Genomic DNA, 23,456 nt, shown 5'->3' on the forward strand with positions numbered 1-23,456 from the left:
GCAAGCAGAGTACGGCTGTTTCTAAAGCACACAGCGCCATCTGCTGTTAAAAACTAAGCTCAGAATCGATTCGAGAGAGAATCACGATGCATTCGGAAAATCTCGGAATCGATCCAGAATCATTTCTCGATTCGCGATTCAACGATTTGTTGTCACAGCCTTACTGCTAAACACGTTAAGATGTTATGCCCGGTTCAGACTACACGATTTTAGCCCAATTTTGCCATGATCATAGGGGGATTCGTAAATACAATAGGCGTCGGGATGCAAGATTCGATCATTTCAGCTCATGTAGTGTGTCATAGTGGACGACAACTGATGCCGCGTCTGCGATGCTTCACGACAGAAAGACTAACATGTTTACATTTTTTCCAGTCGTCCACGACGAGTTCTGTCACATGTGTGACACCGGCCAATAGAAGCACAGAAGTGGCTTCCTATATCCTGAAACGAAAGAGAGACAATGGTATCGTTCCTGCAAGGTAATTTTACGATGGAGGAAATGTTTGTGGAGTTATGGCAACAATACTCCTGCGTTTATGATGTTTCCTCGAGGGACTAAGTTACCTGAAAAAGGTAAATAAAACATATGTTACCTCAGTTCTCTTTGGAGGAAATGCAAATATCCATGCAATCCAGATGTGTATACTTTTGGGCAAAACATTGCTTGTTTACACTCACAGCACCTTCTGTCAGTCGATAGTCCCGCCTTCTCGATGACAACACACACGCAATGAATGGTCGGGTAGCAACGTATAGTCTGACATAATTCTTGTCCACGACAAGATTTTAGGAGTCAAAATCATATAATCTGACACAGTGACTATTGTAACGGACAAAAATATCGTGTAGTCTGAACCCGGCATTAGTTTCACACATTTTGGCCCTAATGGCCTTCCATAATGTGATACCATCATCACACATTGTAGGCTACTTTTGTAGTATGTGTAATATAAATATCCAGTCTCTTTTCCACTCGAATCTCCTGTTAAATTGTAGTTTTTGAGCTCAAACAGAGCAGTGCTTTGAATCAGGAATCACTATAAACGTGAACACAGTCTAGGCGGATTATCCAGCCCTCTTTAATTAATGCAATTAAGCTTTGCTCTCCCCACATGCCTGCTTATCTGCTGCTGTCAGAGCCCAAACTGCAGATGAATTAATTACCTCGATCTGCTTAGTTCATAATGCCAATCTGAACTGAAAGATGAATATGCATCAGCAGAACAGCGATGCAAACGTCATCTCTCGGCAAATGTATACTTCACACGTACTTGATGATATGAGAAGTGTTATGGAAATTACTAAAGTAGTGAGTCTTTAAAAGGGCCGTTCCCTCGATTATGCATTTATAAAGATGAAAATCATAATATCCATCACAATTAAGCAAAAATGGGGTGAATTTAAAATTATTACATTTATTTAGGTTAAAGTGGATGTTGTCATGATGCTGAAGTAACGATGTAAATGTTTAAAGAAAATGTAGGTTATTCTCAATAAATCACTTTCCGTTCTGACATCCTTTTGCAAGGTGGTCAATACGGTAACACCTGAAAAAGCTATACAAACAAATACTGTATGATAAAAGACTAAAATATTCAATAAATAGTTACATTTATTTATATTAAAAATCAGAATAAACAAATGATTGACAGTTTGAGGATGATGTTTGTGGAAGAGCAGCAGAAGTCTGAATGTTGTGAAGAATCACACAGCCGGCAGCTCCATCTTGCTCTTTACGATCAGAATGATTCCCACCACAAATCCCAGAAATCCTACAAGAATTCCGATTATAAGCACTGCTGTCTCGACCTTCTGAGAGTCTTCCGGCACCTCCATCTCTGTGCGACACAAACATCAGCACATCACAAAACATACCACATCAATCTGAATATTTCAAAACATCTCACAGTAAAAAATTATTGTTGGTTTAACTTAAAGTAAGTAAGTTATCTGGTTGCCTTAAAAATTTGAGTTAATACAATGAAGGCGATTGGTTTAATCAACAGAAACTCAAAATATTATGTTATTTGAACCACATTAATTATTGAAGTTGATTTGACAAAAGAAAAAATGTTGTGATAACTCATGAAAATGATTTTTTACTGTGAGATATTTCTCAAAAATCAACAGTAGAAATAAAAACAATGCATATCCGAAATTTTTTTTCAACAACATCATGCATTCCAGTATGCTTTTGATTCACGAATAATATGAAAGTGTGCATTACTGTGCATCTATAAAATAATTTTTTTTGAATACTGAATTAATATGTAATACATAAATAGTAACATTGATTTTTTATTAAATATCATGTAATATTGAAGGCTGCCAGGGGACCTTTTTATCCTGCATTTGGGTCATAATTTTCTGTTAGTTGATAAATAAATATTTAAATATTATTATTATTAGTAGTAGTAGTATTATGGTAACACTTTACAACAAGGTTCCATTAGTTAACATTAGTCAATTCATTAACTAACAATGAGCAATACATACAGTATTTATTTAATCTTTGATAACATTTGTTAATAAAAATACAATTGTTTACTCATTGTTAGTTCATGTCAGCTCAAATCCACTAAATAATATTAACAGATTAACTTAATTTTAATAATATATTAGTAAATGTTGAAATTAACATTAGGATTAAATGCTTTAGAAGTATTTTTCATTGTCAGTTCATGACAACTAATGTAGTTAACTAATATTAACAAATGAAACCTTATTGTAAAGTGTTACCTAATAAAATTATGTAAAAATATTTGGTTACACTTTACAATAAGGTTCAATTTGTTAATATTAGTTCATCATATAAGTTGACACGAACTAACAATGAAAAATACTTCTAAAGCATTTATTAATCTTAATCTTAGTTAATGCTGAAATTAAAGGGTTAGTTCACCGAAAAATAAAATTTCTGTCATTAATTACTCACCCTCATGTCATTTCACACCCGTAAGACCTTCGTTCATCTTCAGAACACAAATTAAGATATTTTTGATAAAATCTGATGGCTCAGTGAGGCCTGCATTGACAGCAAGATAATTAACACTTTCAGATACCATATTTAAAACAGTTCATGTGACTACAGTGGTTCAACCTTAATGTTATGAAGTGACGAGAATACTTTTTGTGCGGCAAAAAAAACAAAATAACGACTTTATTCAACAATATCTAGTGATGGACGATTTCAAAGCACTGCTTCATGAAGCTTCGAAGCTTTACGAATCTTTTGTTTTCGAATCAGTGGTTCGGAGTGTGTATCAAACTGCCAAAGTCACGCCTCCCAGTGGTGAACCATTGAAATTTCGACACTTATGACATGATAAATCCTCATTTACTGAAATCACATGACTTTGGCAGTTTGATACACACTCCGAACCACTGATTCGAAACAAAAGATTCGTAAAGCTTCATGAAGCAGTGTTTTAAAATCGTCCATCACTAGATATTGTTGAATAAAGTCGTTATTTTGTTTTTTTGCCGCACAAAAAGTATTCTCGTCGCTTCATAACATTAAGGTTGTACCACTGTAGTCACATGAACTGTTTTAAATATGTCTTTAGTAGCTTTCTGGGCACTGAAAGTCTTAATTGTCTTGCTGTCAATGCAGGCCTCACTGAGCCATCGGATTTTATCAAAAATATCTTAATTTGTGTTCTGAAGATGAACGAAGGTCTTACGGGTGTGAAACGACATGAGGGTGAGTAATCAATGACAGAAATTTCATTTTTCGGTGAACTAACTTCTTAATTTCAGCATTTACTAATACATTATTAAAATCAAAAGTTGTATCAGTTCATATTATTTAATGGACCTGAGCTGACCTGAACTAACAATGAACATTAACAAACATTAATAAATACTGTATAAATGTATTTTTCATTGTTAATAAATTAAACGGGACCTATAATGCCCCTTTTACAAGATGTAATATAAGTCTCTGGTGTCTCCAGAATGTGTCTGTGAAGTTTCAGCTCAAAATACCCCACAGATCATTTATTATAGCTTGTTAAATTTGCCCCTATTTGGGTGTGAGCAAAAACACGCCATTTTTGTGTGTGTCCCTTTAAATGCAAATGAGCTGCTGCTCCCGCCCCCTTTCCAGAAGAGGGTGGAGCTTTAACAGCTCGCGCTTCGGTCGCTCAACAACAACAAAGCTGGAGAATCTCACGCAGACAAAATGAGGATTGTCAGTAACGGTGTTCAGCCTTACATTGCTCAAACCGGAGTCGACACTGATGGAGAGACTAGCTGTGGAAAATTCTCACACAGCAAGATCATTCTTCAGTTTGAGCAACTGCTTGTGGTTGGAAATCTTTACAAAATTTTTTGATTGTGTCACAAAGAAGAAGAAGAAGAAGAGCCGCTCACCCCAGAACCTGGTGATTTCCTCCTGCAGTCCCCGGTGTCGTACGGTGCAGGCGTAAATGTCTCCCCGCTCAGGACTGAAGTTCAGGTAGGAGAAAATGCGAAAGCTGAAGTCCGGGTTGGAGTAATACTGCGTCTCACTGACGTCCAGCTCACTCACCGGCTCTCCGTTCCTGGTCCAGGAGATATTCACAGGCGGCGGGTGAAAGTGGGTCACCAAACAGATGAGGGTGTTTTCAACACCGAGCTTCACGTCACTCTTAGTGTACAGCAGTGTGGTCGGAGGAACTGTGGAGTCAGACAGATGTCAAATAACAATCAGTATTACTATCTGTGTGTTTGAGCATCACTGGCTCATCTAGTACTGTTTGTTTAGGGCAAAGAGTACCCAAGGGGCGAAACTCTAATGCTTTTTGGGTAACAGCCACTAGGTAGCACTTCGGTAGCACGGCCATTTTGGGGTGAAAATGCCAACTGGACAACAGAATCTATCACATCTTATGCACGATTTAGTAAATCGAGGGAACGAATAAGTAAATCATACGCACGATTTAGCCTACTATTTTTTTCCTGTATGTCATGTGCGGGGCTCCGTGAAAATGTCTTTCAAAGTGATGAGCACTTTTCCCCTCAATTCTCATTATCGTAATGCATCTGGACGTTTTACTTTAGAACTTGCAATTATCATTATAGATTTTTAAAATTACATTTTTTAAAGATTGGTATGCTTTTTAAAATCAGCATCAAGGCATTACAACAATTGTATGTATTAAAAATAATAATGTAACTAAAATATTTTTTTCATATAATAAAATATATACTACCCTTCAAAATTTTGGGGTCCGTAGTTGTTGTTATTTTTTTAATTTTTTTTAAGAAATTAATACTTTTATTCAACAAGGACACATTAAATTGATCAAAAGTGACAGTAAAGACCTTTATAATGTTACAAAAGATTCTATTTCAAATAAATGCTGCTCTTTTTATTCATCAAAGAATCCTGAAAAACAAAATGTATCAGTTTCCACAAAAACAAAATGACTGATAATAATCATAAATATTTCTTGAGCAGCAAATCATCATATTAGAATGATTTCTGAAGGATCATGTGACACTTAATGCTGCTAAAAATTCAGCTTTGATCACAGAAATAAATTATATTATACAATATATTCACATGGAAAATACCTGTTACTTTAAATTGTAATATATTTTAAAATTTTTAGTGTTTTTGATCAAATAAATGCAGCCTTGGTGAGCAGAAGAGACTTCTTTCAAAAATCATTAACAAATCTTGCCAAGCCAAAACTTTTAAACCGTAGTGTACATAATAAAATTAATTTAAATATATTTTTATAGTAAAGTAATGAGAATTAGAGGTCATATTATATGTCTCATTTTCTTTTCTGGGGTGAAAGATGCCTTTTTGACAGGCTTGATAAAGAAATATAAATATTAAATAGTTTAGTCATGATTTTCTACTCATACGCAGTGCTTACCGATGGATTCAGGTGGATTATTTTCTCCTTTAACACCGTACGGAATATTATAGAAGCAGGTCCCGATGGAGTAGTGCGCTTGAGAAGGCAGATTGCGGTCGAGGCTCCAGTCTGCGGCGAACTCCGGCAAACGCCGTCTTGCGATGTAGTTCGCGGGATCGACGTGCCAGAGCTCCTCGCCGTCAAACTCCAGCTCAAAACCAGCGTCCATCATCTCTATATGACAGTATGTCAGCTGACGCATTAAATGCTTGGTTCCTGAGGGAGGAAAAACCTTGTTTAACTATAAACACGGGATCATAAACAACAGGAACAAACTCAAATGTTCAGCACAGCAGTTTCAAAAAAATAAAATCATTACCTTGAGCTCTTGAAAAACTCCAAAAAACTGAAAACTTGCAAATGAGAAAGATCACGCGAAGCATTTCAAGGTCAACAGCCGAATGCCACAGACAGGGCATTTACTGGTAATATTTACTTCCTCGTCCATTCTGCACAGTACAGGTTCCTCATGCCTGATAGAAACTAGAGCACTGAATTCCATCTGCTAATCAGGTTTCAGTTCTTTTGTGATGCATGTAACCATTGTTTACATTCTCAAACCTATGATATTAGAAACTATAAACGCTCTGGACTGACCGAGATCTAATATGAACTGGTAAATAAAATTAAATACAAGGCCTGTACACAACAACGATAACTATAGCGATATAAATAATAGCGACACAGAGAAAAGATATTGTTGGAATCACTTTCAGAGCGATATTTTTCCAGCTGATGAACGATAAAAACATTGACAGCCAATCAGAATCCATCCTGTTTTAAAGAGCGCGAGCATTTAAAAAGGCAGACACAAAATTGCAGCGCGCGCAAGAATAAACGGAACCATATTGTCAGCTGGTGTGAACGCTAATATAGTTAATCATTATAGTTGTGCTTTTAAATTCCCATTGATTTTACAGCTGAGTGAAAATTTCCAAAAAAAAAAAGTTCCCTAATTAAGTTTTACATGATTGTGGGAACCCAGTAAAATAACAAGCAATCAAAATGCCCTTGTGCTAAACCGAAAACACATGCTGTATTTTTCAAAGTGACTAAGTTTACTTGTAAATAGCATTTAAACACCCACAACAGTAAACCTAGTATTTCCTGTTTTGCAGGCAGCTGAACTGTACCAGAGACTAAAGAAGGTTCACTCCTTAGTCATGAATGAGAGAAACTGCAATGCGCAAAATGGTGGAATACTTTCCACCTAGTAAGTAAAAGAGCCAATCGCTGATTGATAAAGTCATTACCTCACCGCAGCTGCCGTTAGATGCTCCGGTTCCCACAGAAACCTAAAACTTTTTTTTTTTAAAAGAATATTTGAGCATAAGAAACAACATTTATGGGTCAGTTCATGTCAGATTTTGTTGCTGATTTCAAATATGTTATTTAATTGTAAGATTGCCCAGCAGTTTTTGAAATTTCAGGATTCCTCCATTCCAATAGATAGGACTTTATGGAAGCCGGTTTCCGCCACTAAATAAAAAATAAAAACAGTAATTGCGACTTTTTATCTCGCAATATGCGAGTTTATATCTCACGATTCTGACTTTTCTTCTCACAATTGCGAGTTATAAAGTCAGAATTCTGAGATATAAACTCACAATTGCGTGATTTAAAGTCAGAATTCTGATATAAACTCACAATTGCGTGATTTAAAGTCAGAATTCTGAGATATAAACTCACAATTTGCTTGATTTAAAGTCAGAATTCTGAGATATAAACTCACAATTTGCTTGATTTAAAGTCAGAATTCTGAGATATAAACTCACAATTTGCTTGATTTAAAGTCAGAATTCTGATATAAACTCACAATTGCATGATTTAAAATCAGAATTCTGATATAAACTCGCAATTGCATGATTTAAAGTCAGAATTTTGATATAAACTCGCAATTGCATGATTTAAAGTCAGAATTTTGAGATATAAACTCGCAATAGTGAGAAAAAAAGTCTGAATTCTGAGATAAAAAGTCGCAATTACTGTTTTTATTTAGTGGCGGAAATGGGCTTCCATAGGACTTGGATGCCCAAAATGACTGCCCGGAGACGTTGCAAATATGGCCGCCAAGTGACTTTCCTTGAAAGGGACTTTGACCGTACCAAGCACAAAAAATAAATACATAAAACGCAATATAAATATTAAATAAACACCACTTCACACGGTTCACTTGTTGTATTTGTATTTCCATCCAAATAAAAACCAACGTATAATCTGGAGTGCATAAACTCTTAATTATACTGCAGATAAGGAATATTATGTCACAATGATCTGCCAGTTGTCTTATATATTCAAAAAGAATATTATAGAAAAGAGAGGTTAAAGCAATGCATAGAAAGAAAGAAGCGAAACCAGGATTATGGACTCTATATACAGGACATAAATCAGGGTTCTATTGCTTAAATGCGACGCCTCTATAGTCTTCCACTACAAACCAGATCAACGCCCAAGTTAACGTTAAACTTAAATAGCTAATTCAAACCACTGAATCTAGTAGCTTCCCTCTAGTGCTCAAGAACAAATCCAGTCCATCTCCTCCAATCCACTGAGGCATTATGGCTGTTATTAATGCAAGAGATTAATGCATCGTCACTACAATTTCACAGAGAATTTTTTTTTTGACAAAATGTGTAATTTAACATTGATTTGACCGTGTAAAAAAATAAGATAAAATCAATTTCTTGCAGATCAAAGCAATATCAAAATGTAACTAGAGAGCAGTTTGCAAAGCCGTACGGAAAGTTACTGAACTGCTTGAATCATTTCATACTGTACATACACAACGAACACCCATTGCATTGTAGCACAGAAACCCAAAGTAGTTCTTAATATTACTTCCGCCCATGAAATCGTGCATCCCTTCTGAAGGTCCTTTATAAACCTTCATGCATGTTTTGGTTGCTCATAATGACATCCAAATACTGGCCCTGATATTTAAAGCAATGCAGAGAAAAGTAAATAAAATGGAAGCAAAACAAAACAACAAGCCATTTCGGTCAACTAAGAAAAGTAGTTATGAATACACACTCTCATCGGAGTTTCCCATTATGGGCTTTTTGGTAAAAGTCTTCTTTATAAAAGAAAAAAAATCATCCTACACAGTATATACATTTTTTTTTTTACACTGAAGTAAACAGTAAGCACAGAGTTCCTGGGATCAGGAGGCACGGAAAACAACACGTGTGTACGGAGGCCCACAGCCGTGGAGAAACCACTTCCTGTGCCTTCCAGACGTCCTCTTCACCTGGAGTCAGAGTCACTGGAGTCAGATGAGGAGGAGGAGGACGACGAGGAGGAAGAGTCTGAGCTGGAGCTGCTGGCGCTGAGACGTGACGCCATCGTGTGAGGATCCACGCCGCTGGGCTTCTCCACTGAAAGACAATCAGAACCGGTTTTCACTCGTGAAGGGAACTGGTTTTGCAGGAAAACACAGCAGGGCTCAACAATAGAGAGTTCTTCTGTTGACTCGGATTGGGAAATGTTTTAGCAACATGTTTGTGAAGACTGGACAAAGTATATTTTTAAAATAAATATATAATATGTTTTTGCAAGGAACATTGGTAATACTTTATGATAAGGTCTCATTCATTAACATTCGTTAATGTATTAACTAACATGAACTAACAATGAGTAATTCATTTGTTACAGTATTATTTATTAATCCTTGTGAATATTAGTTAATAAAAATACAGTCGTTCATTGTTCATGTTAGTTCACAGTGCATTAACTAATGTTTACAAACATTTGATTTTAATAATGTAAATGTTGAAATAACATTAAGATAAATAAATTCTGTAGAAATATTAATTCATGTTAACAAATGTAGTTAACTAATGAAACCTTATTGTAAAGTGTTACCGGAAAATTAATAAAAACAAATAGCTTGTTAATAAAGGTTATTGAAGTAATTTTCATACATGTCTATAATAGCTTAGAATACAATAAATTAAACTTTTTTTTAAAAATATAAATAAAAATATTAATGGCTAAAAATTTAACTCCTTACAGGATTTACATTATAATTTTATATAAATCCCTACATGATTTATACAATACATACAATTTGTACCTGTGAGAGAAATTCAATATTTTTGGCGCTTTAAATGTGTATATCTGCAAAAATACATGGATTAAAAACCATATTCTGGTCTATGATGGACATACTGGAGTATTTGTAGGGCTGCAGGATTTTGGAAAAAATAAAATAAAATAAATAACCAATTGGAAATCATGATGCATATGAAAAAAAAAGAAACAAACTGCAAATTTTCCGATACAAATTGTGATTGTGATTTAAAATAGAATAAAAAAAAAAAACTCCAAATTTGTGCTTGTTTTTAGGGCTGCACAATCTGGTCAAAGTTTTTCTGATTATTACTAAACAAATTTAAGCAAAATAAGAAATATTACTATTTAACAAAAATAAAATTATAGTATAAAAAATAATAAGTATTTTATAATATTACCATTACTATATAATTAAATACGTAATTATGACAAGTATTTATTATTATTATTATTTAGAAAAAAATGTAAATAATTATAAAATAATAATAAAAGTAATTTTTTATTATTATTTATTTTTAATTGTTATTAAATACTTTATTTTTATTACAATAGTGATATTTCTTATTTTGTTTAATATATTTAGTAATAATAATTTCTAATTTACAGTAAAGCATTAAAATAACTTTATTACCATCAAGATTGTATTTTTCTTGCAGCATGTGCTTTTTTTTTTTTTTTCTTTCTAGTTGTTTTTGAGTGCAAGATCTCGTCCTGTGTACTCATTTTCACCTGCTTGTTCAACAACAGCTCTACACACACAAACTAAATTGATCCCATAAAGACAACACTGGCCTGAACCTCCATTACAGCAGCCTCGGGCCATCAGACCGCACGTATGGTTCAGTCCTGGACACCAAGACATAACAGCAGCTGCAGCTGGTCTCAGCCCTACCTTTGGGTTTCTGGGGTTTCTTGGCAGAGTTCAGCTGCCCGCTCACATCCTGCAATCTCCTCTCCAGTTCTCTCTTCTTCTCCAGAGCCAGTTCCTCTCGGCTCTTTCCACCTCCTCCCTTCTTCACGACTGCACAAATGAGGGATCTAGATTACACTTTATGCACAAATAGTCCCAGCTAAAACATGCATTATAACTGACTTTGACAGCAAGTTTAAATTAATAAGTTCAGCAATTGCAACAATCACGATGCATATGAAAAATATTGGGATGTTGAGCTGCACGATTGTGGATAAATTAAGGATCACAATTTTTTTCTTTTTTTGGGGCGGGGGGTAAAATAGAGACTAAGAATTAGTTTGAATTATTAAAAAAACTGGTTTTGAAAAATATTAATTGCTGCTGTCTACTTAAATATATTTTTTTAATCAGCTTGAATGAATGAATGAATGAATGAATGATTCAGTGACTCACTCACTCAAAGAATTCACTTGTTTAATTACAGGATGAATCAGTTTTTGAACAAATCTCTTGAATGAATGATTCAATGACTCACTCAAAGAATTAACTTGTTTCATTACTGGATTAATCAGTTTTTGAACAAATCTCTAGAATGAATGATTCAATGACTCACTCACTCACTCAAAGAATTCACTTGTTTCATTACAGGATGAATCAATTTTTGAAAAAAATCTCTTGAATGAATGATTCAATGACTCACTCACTCAAAGAATTCACTTGTTTCATTACTGGATTAATCAGTTTTTGAACAAATCTCTTGAATGAATGATTCAATGACTCACTCATAAAGACTTGTTTCATTACTGGATGAATCAACTGAATAAATAGGTGTGTTCATCTTGAAGCGACGCTGCGCAGACCGATCGAGATCTTTTAACGATTAATCGCACAGCTCTATATTGACTGAAAATGTTGATATTTTCTAGCTATATATCATCCAGCCTTACTTACAAGCATTAAATCTCAGCTCACCATACGGTTTGCGGGGCTTCTTGCGCAGACAGGTCATAACATAACGTTCCAGCTCTCGCAGTGTGGACGGCTTCAGCGTTTCAAAATCGATTTCGATCTCCTCAGGGTTGGTGTCGCGCAGCGAGGGCTCCCGCGACTGGATGATGTGCACCACGCGCCCCAGTTTCTCCCCGGGCAGCTTGTTGATATCCAGGCTGAGCTGCCGCTTGTCGTCGTAACTCATGGGAAGGCCGTCCTCTTCCTCCTCAGAGTCGTAGTGAGGCAAGGAGACGGCGGCGGCGGCAGCGGCGGCAGCCGCAAAACGAGATGATGAGGCTGATTTCTTAGTGTTCCTGCCAGAGTAAATAAAACAAAAGACAATGATAATGCTGAACTCTGGGAGGTTGAAGTTTCTGGTTAAAGATTCGGGCTGGTAACTGAACATTTTTAGCTCCTTGTGAGGATTGAATAAAATATTTCAATTAGCAGTCCGTGGCAACTTAGACTAGTTTTGACGTAAAGAGGCAGTAAGTTACAACTTATGCACTACTAAATATTAAAGGGGTCATGAGTGTATGAGTGAGTGTGTGTGTGTGTGTGTGTGTGTGTGTGTGTGTGTGTGTGTGTGTGTGTGTAAAAATATCAAAAATCACTCAATAGGAAAGGAAAAACAAACTTGTTCTTGCTGCTTTTCTTGGCCGGGCCTTTCTTGCTCTGTGTGGATGACAGTGAAGCTCGGCTCGATTTGCTTTTAGGCATTTTGTCCCGTTCATCACTCAAACTTCGACTTCCTCTGCGCTTCTCAGGCTTCTTTTTCTTCTTCTTGTCCTTCTTTTTCTCTCGTTTCCTTTTGGGTTTGACAATCGGGCCAGAGGAGAGGGCGGCCAGCTGCTCGTGCACCGCTCTGAGCTAAAGCACACAAGATCAGGGTTACCATCCAGTTGTGATGGAAAATGTTTGATTTTTCTGCTTAGTTGCTGTAATCGTTACTAGATGAATATCTGTCACCAAGTAGTGGACCAGTAGAGGGCATCCTCATACATTTATCAAAGTAAAATTTGATTTCATGCTGTTGAGCGTAACAGGAAGGTCTGTGTACCTGAGTACACACCTGGTCCTGTAGTTGGGCCAGGCGTTGAGCTCTCTCCTCCTCGCTGTCCGAGCTCGGGCTGCTGTCGCTGCTCGGCTCACTGTCGCTGCTCGGCTCGCTCTCCGACGAAGAAGAAGAGGAGGATGAAGAGGAGGAAGAGGATGATGAAGAGGAGGAGTGGTGCATTCCCAGCATGCCCATGTTCCGTCCCAGTGGCATGGGAGACAATTCCTCTTCCTCCGAAACCTCGTCAGGCATTTTTGCAAAGCGAAACTCAAACACGTCCTGTGGAAAGACAGAGGGAAAAAGAGAAACTGCATGAGGATAATCATTTAAAAACATATGTTATAACAAAAATGAACAACTTTAAAAATAAAAAAAAATCATGTATAATAACTTAATATAACAAAAGTTGATAACTTGAAAATTGACAATTTGTGTCACTATAATAAAAGCCAAAGTGTTTTTTTTTTTTTTATTTAAAATAAAGTCATTTTTTATATATTATTTTAGACATATTATTTTATTTAAATTATACTTTAAACCTTTTTTTATTAAATCACTCTGTTTGACAAGGCTGATATTAGGAGGAATAATATCAGGCTTTCTTCAATAAAAAAATAGAAAACTATTTAAAAACACTAAAATGAATAATAATAATAATAATAATAATAATAATAATAAAATAACAAAATAAAATACTACAAAATAATTATTTTATTTAAATCACTCTCAGTTTGACAATATCAGGCTTTATTTTAAATAAAATAAGAATATTTAAAAACACTAAAATGAATAATAAAATAATAATAAAAACAGCATCTAATAATAATAAAATAAATTATAAATACAACAAAATTATTTTATTTAAATTATAAACTATTTAAATCACTCTCAGTTTGACTAGGCTGATATTAGGAGCAAATAATATCAGGCTTTATTTTCTCCAATAAAAATAAATAAATAAATAAATAAATAAAAATACTAAAATGAATAATAAAAATAATAAAAACAACATCTAATAATAATAAAAAATAAAAATACTGCAAAATAATTATTTTATTAAAATAATAAACTTTTTTTTTTAAAATTACTCAGTTTGGCTAGGCTGATTTTCGAATTTAATAAAGGCTTTATTTCCTCAAAATAAATAAATAAATATTTAAAATACTTAAATGAGTAGTACTACTACTAATAATAATAATAATAACAAAAGTAATATTATAAAATAAAATACAAAAATATATTAATATATAAATCATTTTGGTTATGTAGTAATTATTTTTTACTGATAAGACAAACCTGTCTCATGTCCAGGTTAAAATCACTTAATTGTTTGCACAAAAACAGCCTATTTTAGGATCATTAAGATTTTTTTGCATTTAATCCTTTAATTTTCAGCCCTGGATGGATTTATAAAACTCTACCGTACGGTTGAGATGTCAGTTTATGGTAGATCTTACTTTACATTTGCGGTACTATTTTATGGGCTTTTCTGAATAATAAATATACTTGTAACAGTGTTAGTACGTCTTAGATACCTTCCATAATTATCAGGGTCCACATGAAATTAAATTTATTTTTTAAAAAAAGGGGTGTTTAGAAATAATACATTACATATTGTATTGTGGTGGTCAATATAATATCCAGGCCATTTTCAGTGAATTTAATTCATAACCGTTTCAATAAATTCAGCAAATTTCAGTAAATTCAGGTAATATGGCAATTTAAAGCATTTTACACAACAGGAATACTGCAAGTTTTGTAAAATATCTAAGTCTATTTATCATCCATAAATACTTTTTTTAGTCATTTTACTTGAGCTCCTGAATGTTCAAACCAGAGTTTTTCAAATTTTTTGGTTTGGTTGACAGGTACAACCAACCATTTCAGAGTGCTTTTATACATGTGTTACTTTCTTTTATACACGTGTTACTTTATAAGCACTCTCTTCTGCTCTGCTGAAGCTTGTGGTGTGAAACAAATCATACCATATATAGGAGTGTGAATGCAAATACTAGCTACACTTGCTTGATTTCACACGTTGTGAAATGAATTACCAATATTTGCAAAATGGACACTATTGCTGTTGCCATAATATTCTTCTTCTTCATCAGTTTTCTCTTACAACTTGCAAAATCACTGTCAAAGTACCACATTTGAGGAAGAATTTAGCTCGCCACTAATATAAAAAAAAGTAAATGTTCTATATAGACATGCTATATCTGCAATGTAAATTGTGTTGCTTCCATGCAATTTACAAGTCCTCTTCCAAGGCCTCATGGGATAGTAAAGTGTCTTTGTATGCATGTAACACTCACTTTTCATTACCCAATCAGTTCCTTTCCACTATACGCAAAATAAAATACTGCATAAATGTATGTGTGAGTAACATTTATGAAATTACATTTTAAATTCCATAATTTTTTTACTATGTCTGCTTGAGGAAAAGAATAAAATATCCTCATGGACATCCTCATAATCCACTCTTAGATGACCCTATTGTCACACTTCAGTTCCTACCATCTGGCTATTTTCACCCTTTACAGACATATCAACCGCCGTACGGTTGAGAAATCAGTTAATCAAGCATCTCTACATCAGTGCATCCTTATATAAAACAGATGAGGCAGTTGAGTTCACGTACCTGCAGTTTTCGTGCCATGGAGACCACATCATGATCTGGTGGGTTGTACTTGTAGCAGTTGGAGAACATGAGTCTGACATCAGCGCTGAACTGCTGGGCATCTCTGTACTCGCGCTCATCCATCTTCCTCTGAGGAACACAAAACAGAGGAGTGTTACATCACCTCTGTGTGTTTTATACCAGGACTTTTCCAGAGCCAAAAATCTTCAGCGGGAGAAAGAATGCACATGTGTCCAGATCTGACGGTAATAATAATGCAAAGACTGACACTTCAAATTAACACAAAACAAAAAAACCTCAACTTTGACAAAAAGTAGTCTTTAATAATGTCTAAATATATATCCAAATGCAAAACCTAATACAAGTAAATTATGTCTGAAAACAATGTTCCCAGCATCTATGGAATACACAGCCATGTTTATATATTTATATATAGGGTAATACATTATATTACAGATGATAAATGGTGCATAATTTAGAGGTAAAATGTGAATATATAGTAAAGTGTAATTTATTCCTGTGATCAAAGCTGAATTTTCAGCATCATTACTCCAGTCTTCAGTGTCACATGATCCTTCAGAAATCATTCTAATATGATGATTTGCTGCTCAAGAAACATTTATGATTATTATCAATGTTGAAACTAGCTGTGCTGCTTCAGATTTGCTTGGAAACCGAGATACATTTTATCACTGATGAATTGAAAGTTCAAAGGAACAGCGTTTATTTGAAATAAAATCTTGTAAAAAGTGCTTACGGTCACCTTTGTCAACTTAGCAGCGATTATCGGTGTTCAAGCGCTTTAAGGCTTTTAAGCACATGCGTAAAAAGGTATTATGTTTTATTTAGCAAGCCTGTAGTCATCTTGATCATAGATGGAAGACCATTTACAGCCAATACAGGCAATTTACCATAGGAAATATATGGTATATAAAGCCTGTTAACAGTTATCGAGGTTGAGCCAAAAACCTAGGGCTTCGCCAAAGTTGGTTTTTGAAGTAATCTCCAATATTTAACGAATGATTTGATGAACAGCGGCGGTCTTAGAGGCATTGTGGTACGAATGCATGATACATGATCCTTTATGCATGTGAAAAACGTGAAGGCGCCCCCCGGTGGCCGATTTCTTTCGAATTTCTCACAGGCCAAGCAAGTTTCGTTCAGATCGGCCTCTGTCTCTCGATGGCGGCCATGTTTTTTGAGATACGTCAGTGTCCTCAAAGACAATCATGACACCTTGGACAAAGTCGCTACACGCCAATTTTCAAGTCAATCGGACTAACGGTGAAGTAGTTATAGCAGTTTCATGCTTTTTTTCCCTGTTATAGCGCCACCAAGTGGCCAGTCGCATTGTCCTTTTTCACACGACCACAGAATGAGCTCTTACATAGGTGTGCCAAATTTGGTGAAAATATCTCATTCCGTTCACAAGTTATAGCCATTTTAGTAAAAGTGGCTCCACCCCCTTTGAACGTTTTGGCGCCCCTTAGGGGCCGTGAATCGAAATTTCAACTTTTTTTGATAATTATTGACAATCAGAGAACTCCAGAGAATCTTGCTGCACTGGTTTGGTTCTGATCGGGCCAAAAACCTAGGACTAGCTCGCAAAAGTAGGTTTTTCAATAAACCCCAAATACCCCAAAAAAGTACTAATAAACAGCCCATATCTTAGTAATATGCATGCTAATAAGCAACTAGTTATTAATAGTGAGAATTGGACCCTAAACTAAAGTGTTACCCCAATTCTGTATCAAGAATACTAAGTAAAAAGCTCCCAAATGATTATTGAAACAAGTAAAAGGTCAAAATAAGGAAAAATTGATGATATGACAAACAATAAATACAATCAAGCATACATGTGAATCATTACACTAATAAATGGCCATCCAGACGGCACAAAGTTGGTCCAGTTAAGTGTGTATATGAAGGCAGGTGTGGTTCATGCATGTCACCTTGATGGTGCTGAGGTCCATGGGGTGTTTGATGATGTCGTGGTAGTCGTGCAGGCCCAGTGTTGACGCGTCCACGGGTTTGTAGAAGGGCCAGGCGTACGCTGCGTGTTTTTTGGACAGCAGTTCTTTAAGGACGCCGCTGCAGTAGCGAAGCTGCTTGCTTAGTTTCCCCCGCCGCGAGGGCTGATGAGGCCGCACAGATTCGGGCAGGTCCTTACGCGGAGGTTTGATTGGTCGACGAGACAGCGGCCGTCCCAAAACGGGCTGGAGGTGGGCGGGCTCGTTCACGCCCATACTGGGAGAACAGTCAACAGGCATGGAGGACAAAGAGTGGGGCATCTCTCCGGCCGATCCGTGACCTTTTCCCATGCCTCCCATCCGAGCAGCCGCGGTCACGGGGAAGCCGAGCGTAGTGGGAGTGGTGGTGTCTGCTTTACGCTTCACGCCCTTCTTCTGCAGAGACAACAGGCTCTGTTTTAGCGGTCGTAATAACGGCATACATCAACAGAACCGATCAGAAGCTGAAAATGTTTGAGAGCATTGGCAGAAGACAACATTTTTAGTTTAACTTCAGTGTTTTGCTCACAAAATGCTGTTGAATTGCTTCTGAAGACTTGGAATACAGCGCACAAGTAGCATGAACTACATCTACGGTGTATTTAGTCTTTTTTTACCTTGCAAAATACTGAAAAACCAGTAACGCGCAAAAACCTAATATTTATTAGGTATTGATAGTATCAAACCGAACTGACCAACAGCTTCAGTGATTATAAAAGGAGCCCTCTTTACTTGCTTTCTGTGAAATTCAGTCGCAATTTGAAGAAAAGTGTTTGTTTTTTACATTACTTTTCCTACTTCATACTTCAGTACAAAAAAAGTGCCAAACTTTGACAAAATTTGATTTCTTGATTATTTGATATTTTATAATAGTGATTTCATAATGTTTAAATATAAATTCAAAAGCAAAATGCGTGAAAAAAATATCCTCTGCTACCATCTACTGGTTATAGTGGTAATTATGTCTCGTTTTTGCTTTTTTGGACGAACAACAGTCAAAAAAGTTAACAGTGATGTTTTACTTTTTACCCCATACCACAGCTTAAACACCTTTTCTTAAAAATTAATAAATAAATAAATGTAAAAAAAAAAAAAAAAAAAAAAATCCATGTTTTTTTTTATTTTTAAATAAAAGTGTTTGTTTGCCACCAAGTGTTTTCTTACATCCTGAATCTTTTAGTATTACAAATGGGGACAAGGATGAACATATAATGTTTTTGGTCATCAAATTATGAATAACATTTAAATTAGATAATATTTAGAGCTTTGAAATGCTGGAAAAATTTCTTGAAAGTCCTTGAATTTCACCCTCAAAAGGTTGTACGAACCCTGAAATGAGTAATGTACAAACATTCAACTCTTTCTGCCACAATATCATTGTTATATTTAGCGTTACTACAGTAAATCTATGGTGAATGTTGGTGATTTGTGGACTGAAAAGCCTTCAATGACACTATAGCACAATATTTCTCCTGGTTTCACTTCAGCACTGTTTGATCTGATGTCGATGGTGTATAACAGAGAATTCTGCGCTGAATTTGAATGCTTCTTACTAGATCTCGCAGCCATGTTATTAGCAAAGCGTTACGAATTCAAACGCTTTTCTCCACGAAAAGTTTTAAGTTTTGTTTTTCAAATTCTGTACTTCATCAGAATGGAACGAAACTTGGTAAAGGTTTTGTCACTTGCTATGTGAACACAAAAAAATCATGGACATGATTTGAAAGTGAAATGGTCTTGAATAAAACAGTCACACTTGTGCTCCTCATGGTCAAAAATGGCCACGTTGGAAACGAATGGGAAGCGAATTTCCTCTAGTGGAGGTGTTTGGTACTGCGCCCAAACAAAATCTTACTGAAAGCTCATTTTTTTTAGATATCAACCTCAAATTTGGAACACAACTTGTTTACGTTTATGTTTTTTTTTTTTATCTTTAGAGTAAAACATGTTTTGGAAAATATATTTCAAGTAAAATTAAAAATAGTATTTTTATGCATTTTTCATAATAATAAACTTTTATTTTAGTTTCACTTTAACAATAATCTGCCAAGTGTCTTCTTTAAAAAGAGACCAACTAAAGGTTTTGCTCCAAAGCATTCAAGATTTATGACAGTTTAACTTAAATATATATAATTTAAGTATATAAATTTAAATATATAAATTTATTTTTCCATAAATATAATTTAGTACCCCTAAAAATACAAAATATTAAATAAAAACATTATCAAACTAAAAAAAATAGCACATTAATTTCGTTTAAATAAAACAAAATCTGTCATTTTTGACCGCTATGCGAAGAGCACCAGAGGGTTAAATACATATTAAATATAAATAAAATATAAACTTCAGATGAAACAGATGACGCCCAATGTTAGTCCATGTGAAACGTGTGCTATAAGATGTGTGTGTGTGTGTACCTTTGCAGTGGGTTGAGTGGGTGGAGGGGTCATCAGCGGCGGAGGAGGGCCGGTGTTGCTCAGCAGGGTCTGTGGAGGGGTGGAAAACCGTGAATCCGGCGTCTCTGGTGAGGAAGGAGAGTACGCCGACTGAGACACGGCAGGCACCTGGTGAGCCGTCATAACACTTCCTCCTCCTGATAGGAAAAAAAAGTATTAGCATTAGTAAAAATGTAATGATTAAAAAAGTTTTGCCAAAGTGACAGAATGGCTGATTAATTGCGTAACATCTTCCTGTTCTTGGCAAGAATAAGCTACAAATGCGACACTACAGACTATCTGACTGGGTTTCTCACCTCTGCTTTTACGGCCTTTGATGGTTTTAGCTCCTCTACCTCTTGGAGTAGGAGGGAGAAACTCGATCTCATCCTGGGGCATTTGGGCAACCTTCTGTAAGAAGACCTTCTCCAGAGACTGTGCCATCAGCACAATGTCATCTGTAGGCTGAAAAACAATTTACGTTCTACAATTTAAGTTCTGTTGATATTTACATGCATCTGTGTCTAAATAGTACAAACCAGCCAAAAGTTTGGGGTTAGATGTTTTTAAAAACATCTAAATGCATTTATTTGATTAAAAATATAGTAAAAATTGTGAAATATTAATACAACTTAAAATATAATATACCTTATTGTAGATGTAACAGTTAGTGAACATGGTGTTGAAGTCCTGCAAACATTCGCTGGCGCTGCGGTAGTAGTTATTCTCCAGACGCTTCTTGATTGAGCCCATGTCCATCGGCTGTTTAATGATCTTATGGTAGTCCTGAAAGCAAAACGGGTATCACTGGAGATCATATCATCTGTGCATATGAATATGAGGAAGGTCAAATGCTTGTAGACATGCAGTCAGACTACTGGTAATATGAGCTGCCACAACAGTCACAACAGTCTGAAAGTGATCGTATTAAATACAACGGACAACAACATGCGTATAAAGTCTCTTCTGCTCACCCAAGCAGCATTTATTTTATCAAAACTACAATAAAAACAGTAATATTGTGATTGGACAGACTTTTGCGCATCAATGAAATGCCAAAAAATAACAATAAAAGGGTGAATTTACATTTTTGGGTGATAAAAAAGTAGCTAAATGTTCACTCACAGGTAGGTTGAGTCGGACCGCGTCCACGGGTTCATGGAAAGGCCATGCGAAATGATGCCGCCACAGTGCTTTCACCAAGACCTTGTGGAGGAACTGCAGCTGATTGGTGGTGCGTCCCTGTCGGCTGGGGTCTTTCACTGGGGGCTGCTGGGGCGGAGGAGGTCCGGGCGGAGGCGCGTGGGGCAGAGACGGACTCTCGAAGCCCTCGTAGAGCAGCGAGGGTTTCCGAATACGCTTGCCCGAACTCTGCTCCATCCCACTCATGACAGACAGGCTCACTCCCACAGAGCTGCTGCGGACACCAGCAGAAAATCATCAACAAAAACACACGAGATGCAGCATTTAACATTGGGTCTGAAGGATAAGAAGATTTTTATTATATATATATATATATATACATATACATATATACACACACACACACACACATACATATATATGAATGAATTAAATAATGTAATTAATCAGTTTTATATTGCACTGTTTAGTGAAAACTGTAGCTACAACAATTCCCCATGAATATACATTACATATAAAACATATATAATGCACAATTAGACAGCCAGTTTGAATAGCAAACCAATATTTGGCCATTTTCAGATTATCAGCATAAGCAATGCCTGATTGTCAGACTAAAAATAATGTTAAATTTCCATCATGTCAGTTTCAAAATCTATATATATTATATATATATATATATATGTTTCCAAACTTTTGACTGGTAGTGTGTGTGTGTATAATATATATATATATATACACACACACACACACACTACCAGTCAAAAGTTTGGAAACATTACTAATTTTAATGTTTTTGAACATTAGAGTCTCTTATGCTCATTAAGGCTGCATTTATTTCATAATAAATACAGAAAAAAACAATAATATTGTGAAATATTATTACAATTTAAAATTATGGTTTTCTATTTTAATATACTTCAAAATATAATTTATTCCTGTGATCAAAGCTGAATTTTCAGCATCATTACTCCAGTCTTCAGTGTCACATGACGTTCAAAAACATTAAAATATATATATATTATATATATATATATATATATATATATATATATATATATACACAGACATGTCAAACCAAAAATTATTCAGATATTTTTTATATATTTTTACTAGTGGGTGCAGGACACTATAGTTCATTTATGTATTTCTGTAAGTGAGGATAGCAAAATAAAGTAAACTATGACATATTATACCCAAAAATTCTTCATACAGTGGACTAACAGTAAAACTGATAAACATCTGGAACCAAAAATTATTCAGACACTTTGACCTGACCATGTTTTGCTTAAGTGTTATCTGACATAATTAAGATTAATTTTTTCTGACACAGTTTAACTCTGAGAGCATTTTTTTTTTTTTAAACTATAGTGAATAAACTGTATTGATTAATGAAATGTTCAAGGTGTCTGAATACATTTTGGTTTGACTGTATATTATATATACATTTATCATTTTAAACCCATTCTAATGGCTGCTTCCATTATCAATTTCAGCAAATCGTTTTCAAGGCATAAAAACACATGCAGTGGAGAGGACCATTAAGAAAATGTATGAAATAATTACTGACACATTAATTCAATAAACATTTCATCTCATGCAGGAAATGGTGGTGCATTAGCAGCAAGACAAAATACCTTACTGTAAGAGAATATACAGTAAATGTCATCATTAGTCTGTCCCGCCTATTCTCTGTTTGTAAACAAGTGTTCACTGCATCCGTGCCCAATCAGCACAGGCCAGCGGCCACATGAATCATCCATCCCTCCCCACACCCGCGTTTAATAACAGCTCAAACCCGATCCATTCAGCTCAGTTCATTCATTCACACTGCACTAATGTGTGTTACAGTGAGTCTAGCCCTTTAAATGCTGAAGATGGCGGAGGGAAATGATGCAGTACAGACCCACAACACAGTGATGCTCGCTGCATGCTATTATTGCAAAGGCTGGAACTCGTTTAAAAAGATGCAAAGCCGTTTTAACATCCACAATGAGATACATTCCCATTTAAGAAAGAAAACGAACTTGTAAACAAACGCTTCCTTCCCTTTTCCTCATCCTTTGTGATTAAAGACACACATAGGATTAGTTTATAGGCTCCGAAGGCGCGCCAATACTACCTGTCAAGAGACGGGTTGATGGCTGCCTCCATTCGGATGGATCGCGACTGTTTTGCGGTGCGGAATCCTACGTTTTCGCCCCCGTTTTATTGTTATTCAACTCCTTATGCTCGAGCTACCCCGCGCCGTCCTACTAGCAAATGGCGCCTTTCAATTTCCG

At 35.6% G+C, this 23,456-nt stretch overlaps 2 protein-coding genes across 9 annotated transcripts; both read right to left on the reverse strand.

The window, feature by feature from the left end:
- Positions 1-1,398: 1,398 nt before the first annotated feature.
- si:ch73-31d8.2 (H-2 class II histocompatibility antigen, A-U alpha chain) lies at positions 1,399-7,046 on the reverse strand. The gene is made up of 4 exons (XM_051866550.1): positions 6,235-7,046; positions 5,874-6,131; positions 4,378-4,662; positions 1,399-1,841 (listed from the first exon to the last, which is right to left on the reverse strand). The coding sequence occupies exons 1-4, from the start codon at positions 6,332-6,334 to the stop codon at positions 1,708-1,710; spliced, it is 777 nt and encodes a 258-aa protein (XP_051722510.1). The 5' UTR covers positions 6,335-7,046; the 3' UTR covers positions 1,399-1,707.
- Positions 7,047-8,078: 1,032 nt separating this feature from the next.
- Positions 8,079-23,435, reverse strand: brd2b (bromodomain containing 2b). Of its 8 annotated transcripts, none has more exons than XM_051866288.1 (12): positions 23,297-23,435; positions 21,157-21,445; positions 20,680-20,817; positions 20,349-20,496; positions 20,014-20,189; positions 17,540-17,992; positions 15,588-15,716; positions 12,950-13,225; positions 12,527-12,759; positions 11,851-12,203; positions 10,879-11,007; positions 8,079-9,289 (listed from the first exon to the last, which is right to left on the reverse strand). In XM_051866288.1, exons 1-12 carry the CDS (start codon positions 23,326-23,328, stop codon positions 9,159-9,161), a joined length of 2,487 nt encoding a protein of 828 aa, XP_051722248.1. In that variant the 5' UTR covers positions 23,329-23,435; the 3' UTR covers positions 8,079-9,158. The 8 variants fall into 8 exon arrangements, with proteins under 8 accessions (XP_051722248.1, XP_051722252.1, XP_051722247.1 ...); XM_051866292.1 differs by having other exon boundaries at positions 11,872-12,203; positions 21,157-21,448; XM_051866287.1 differs by having other exon boundaries at positions 21,157-21,448.
- Between the last annotated feature and the right edge of the window lie 21 nt (positions 23,436-23,456).

The sequence above is a fragment of the Ctenopharyngodon idella genome, chromosome 16, assembly GCF_019924925.1.
Source record: "Ctenopharyngodon idella isolate HZGC_01 chromosome 16, HZGC01, whole genome shotgun sequence".
NCBI lineage: Eukaryota > Metazoa > Chordata > Actinopteri > Cypriniformes > Xenocyprididae > Ctenopharyngodon > Ctenopharyngodon idella.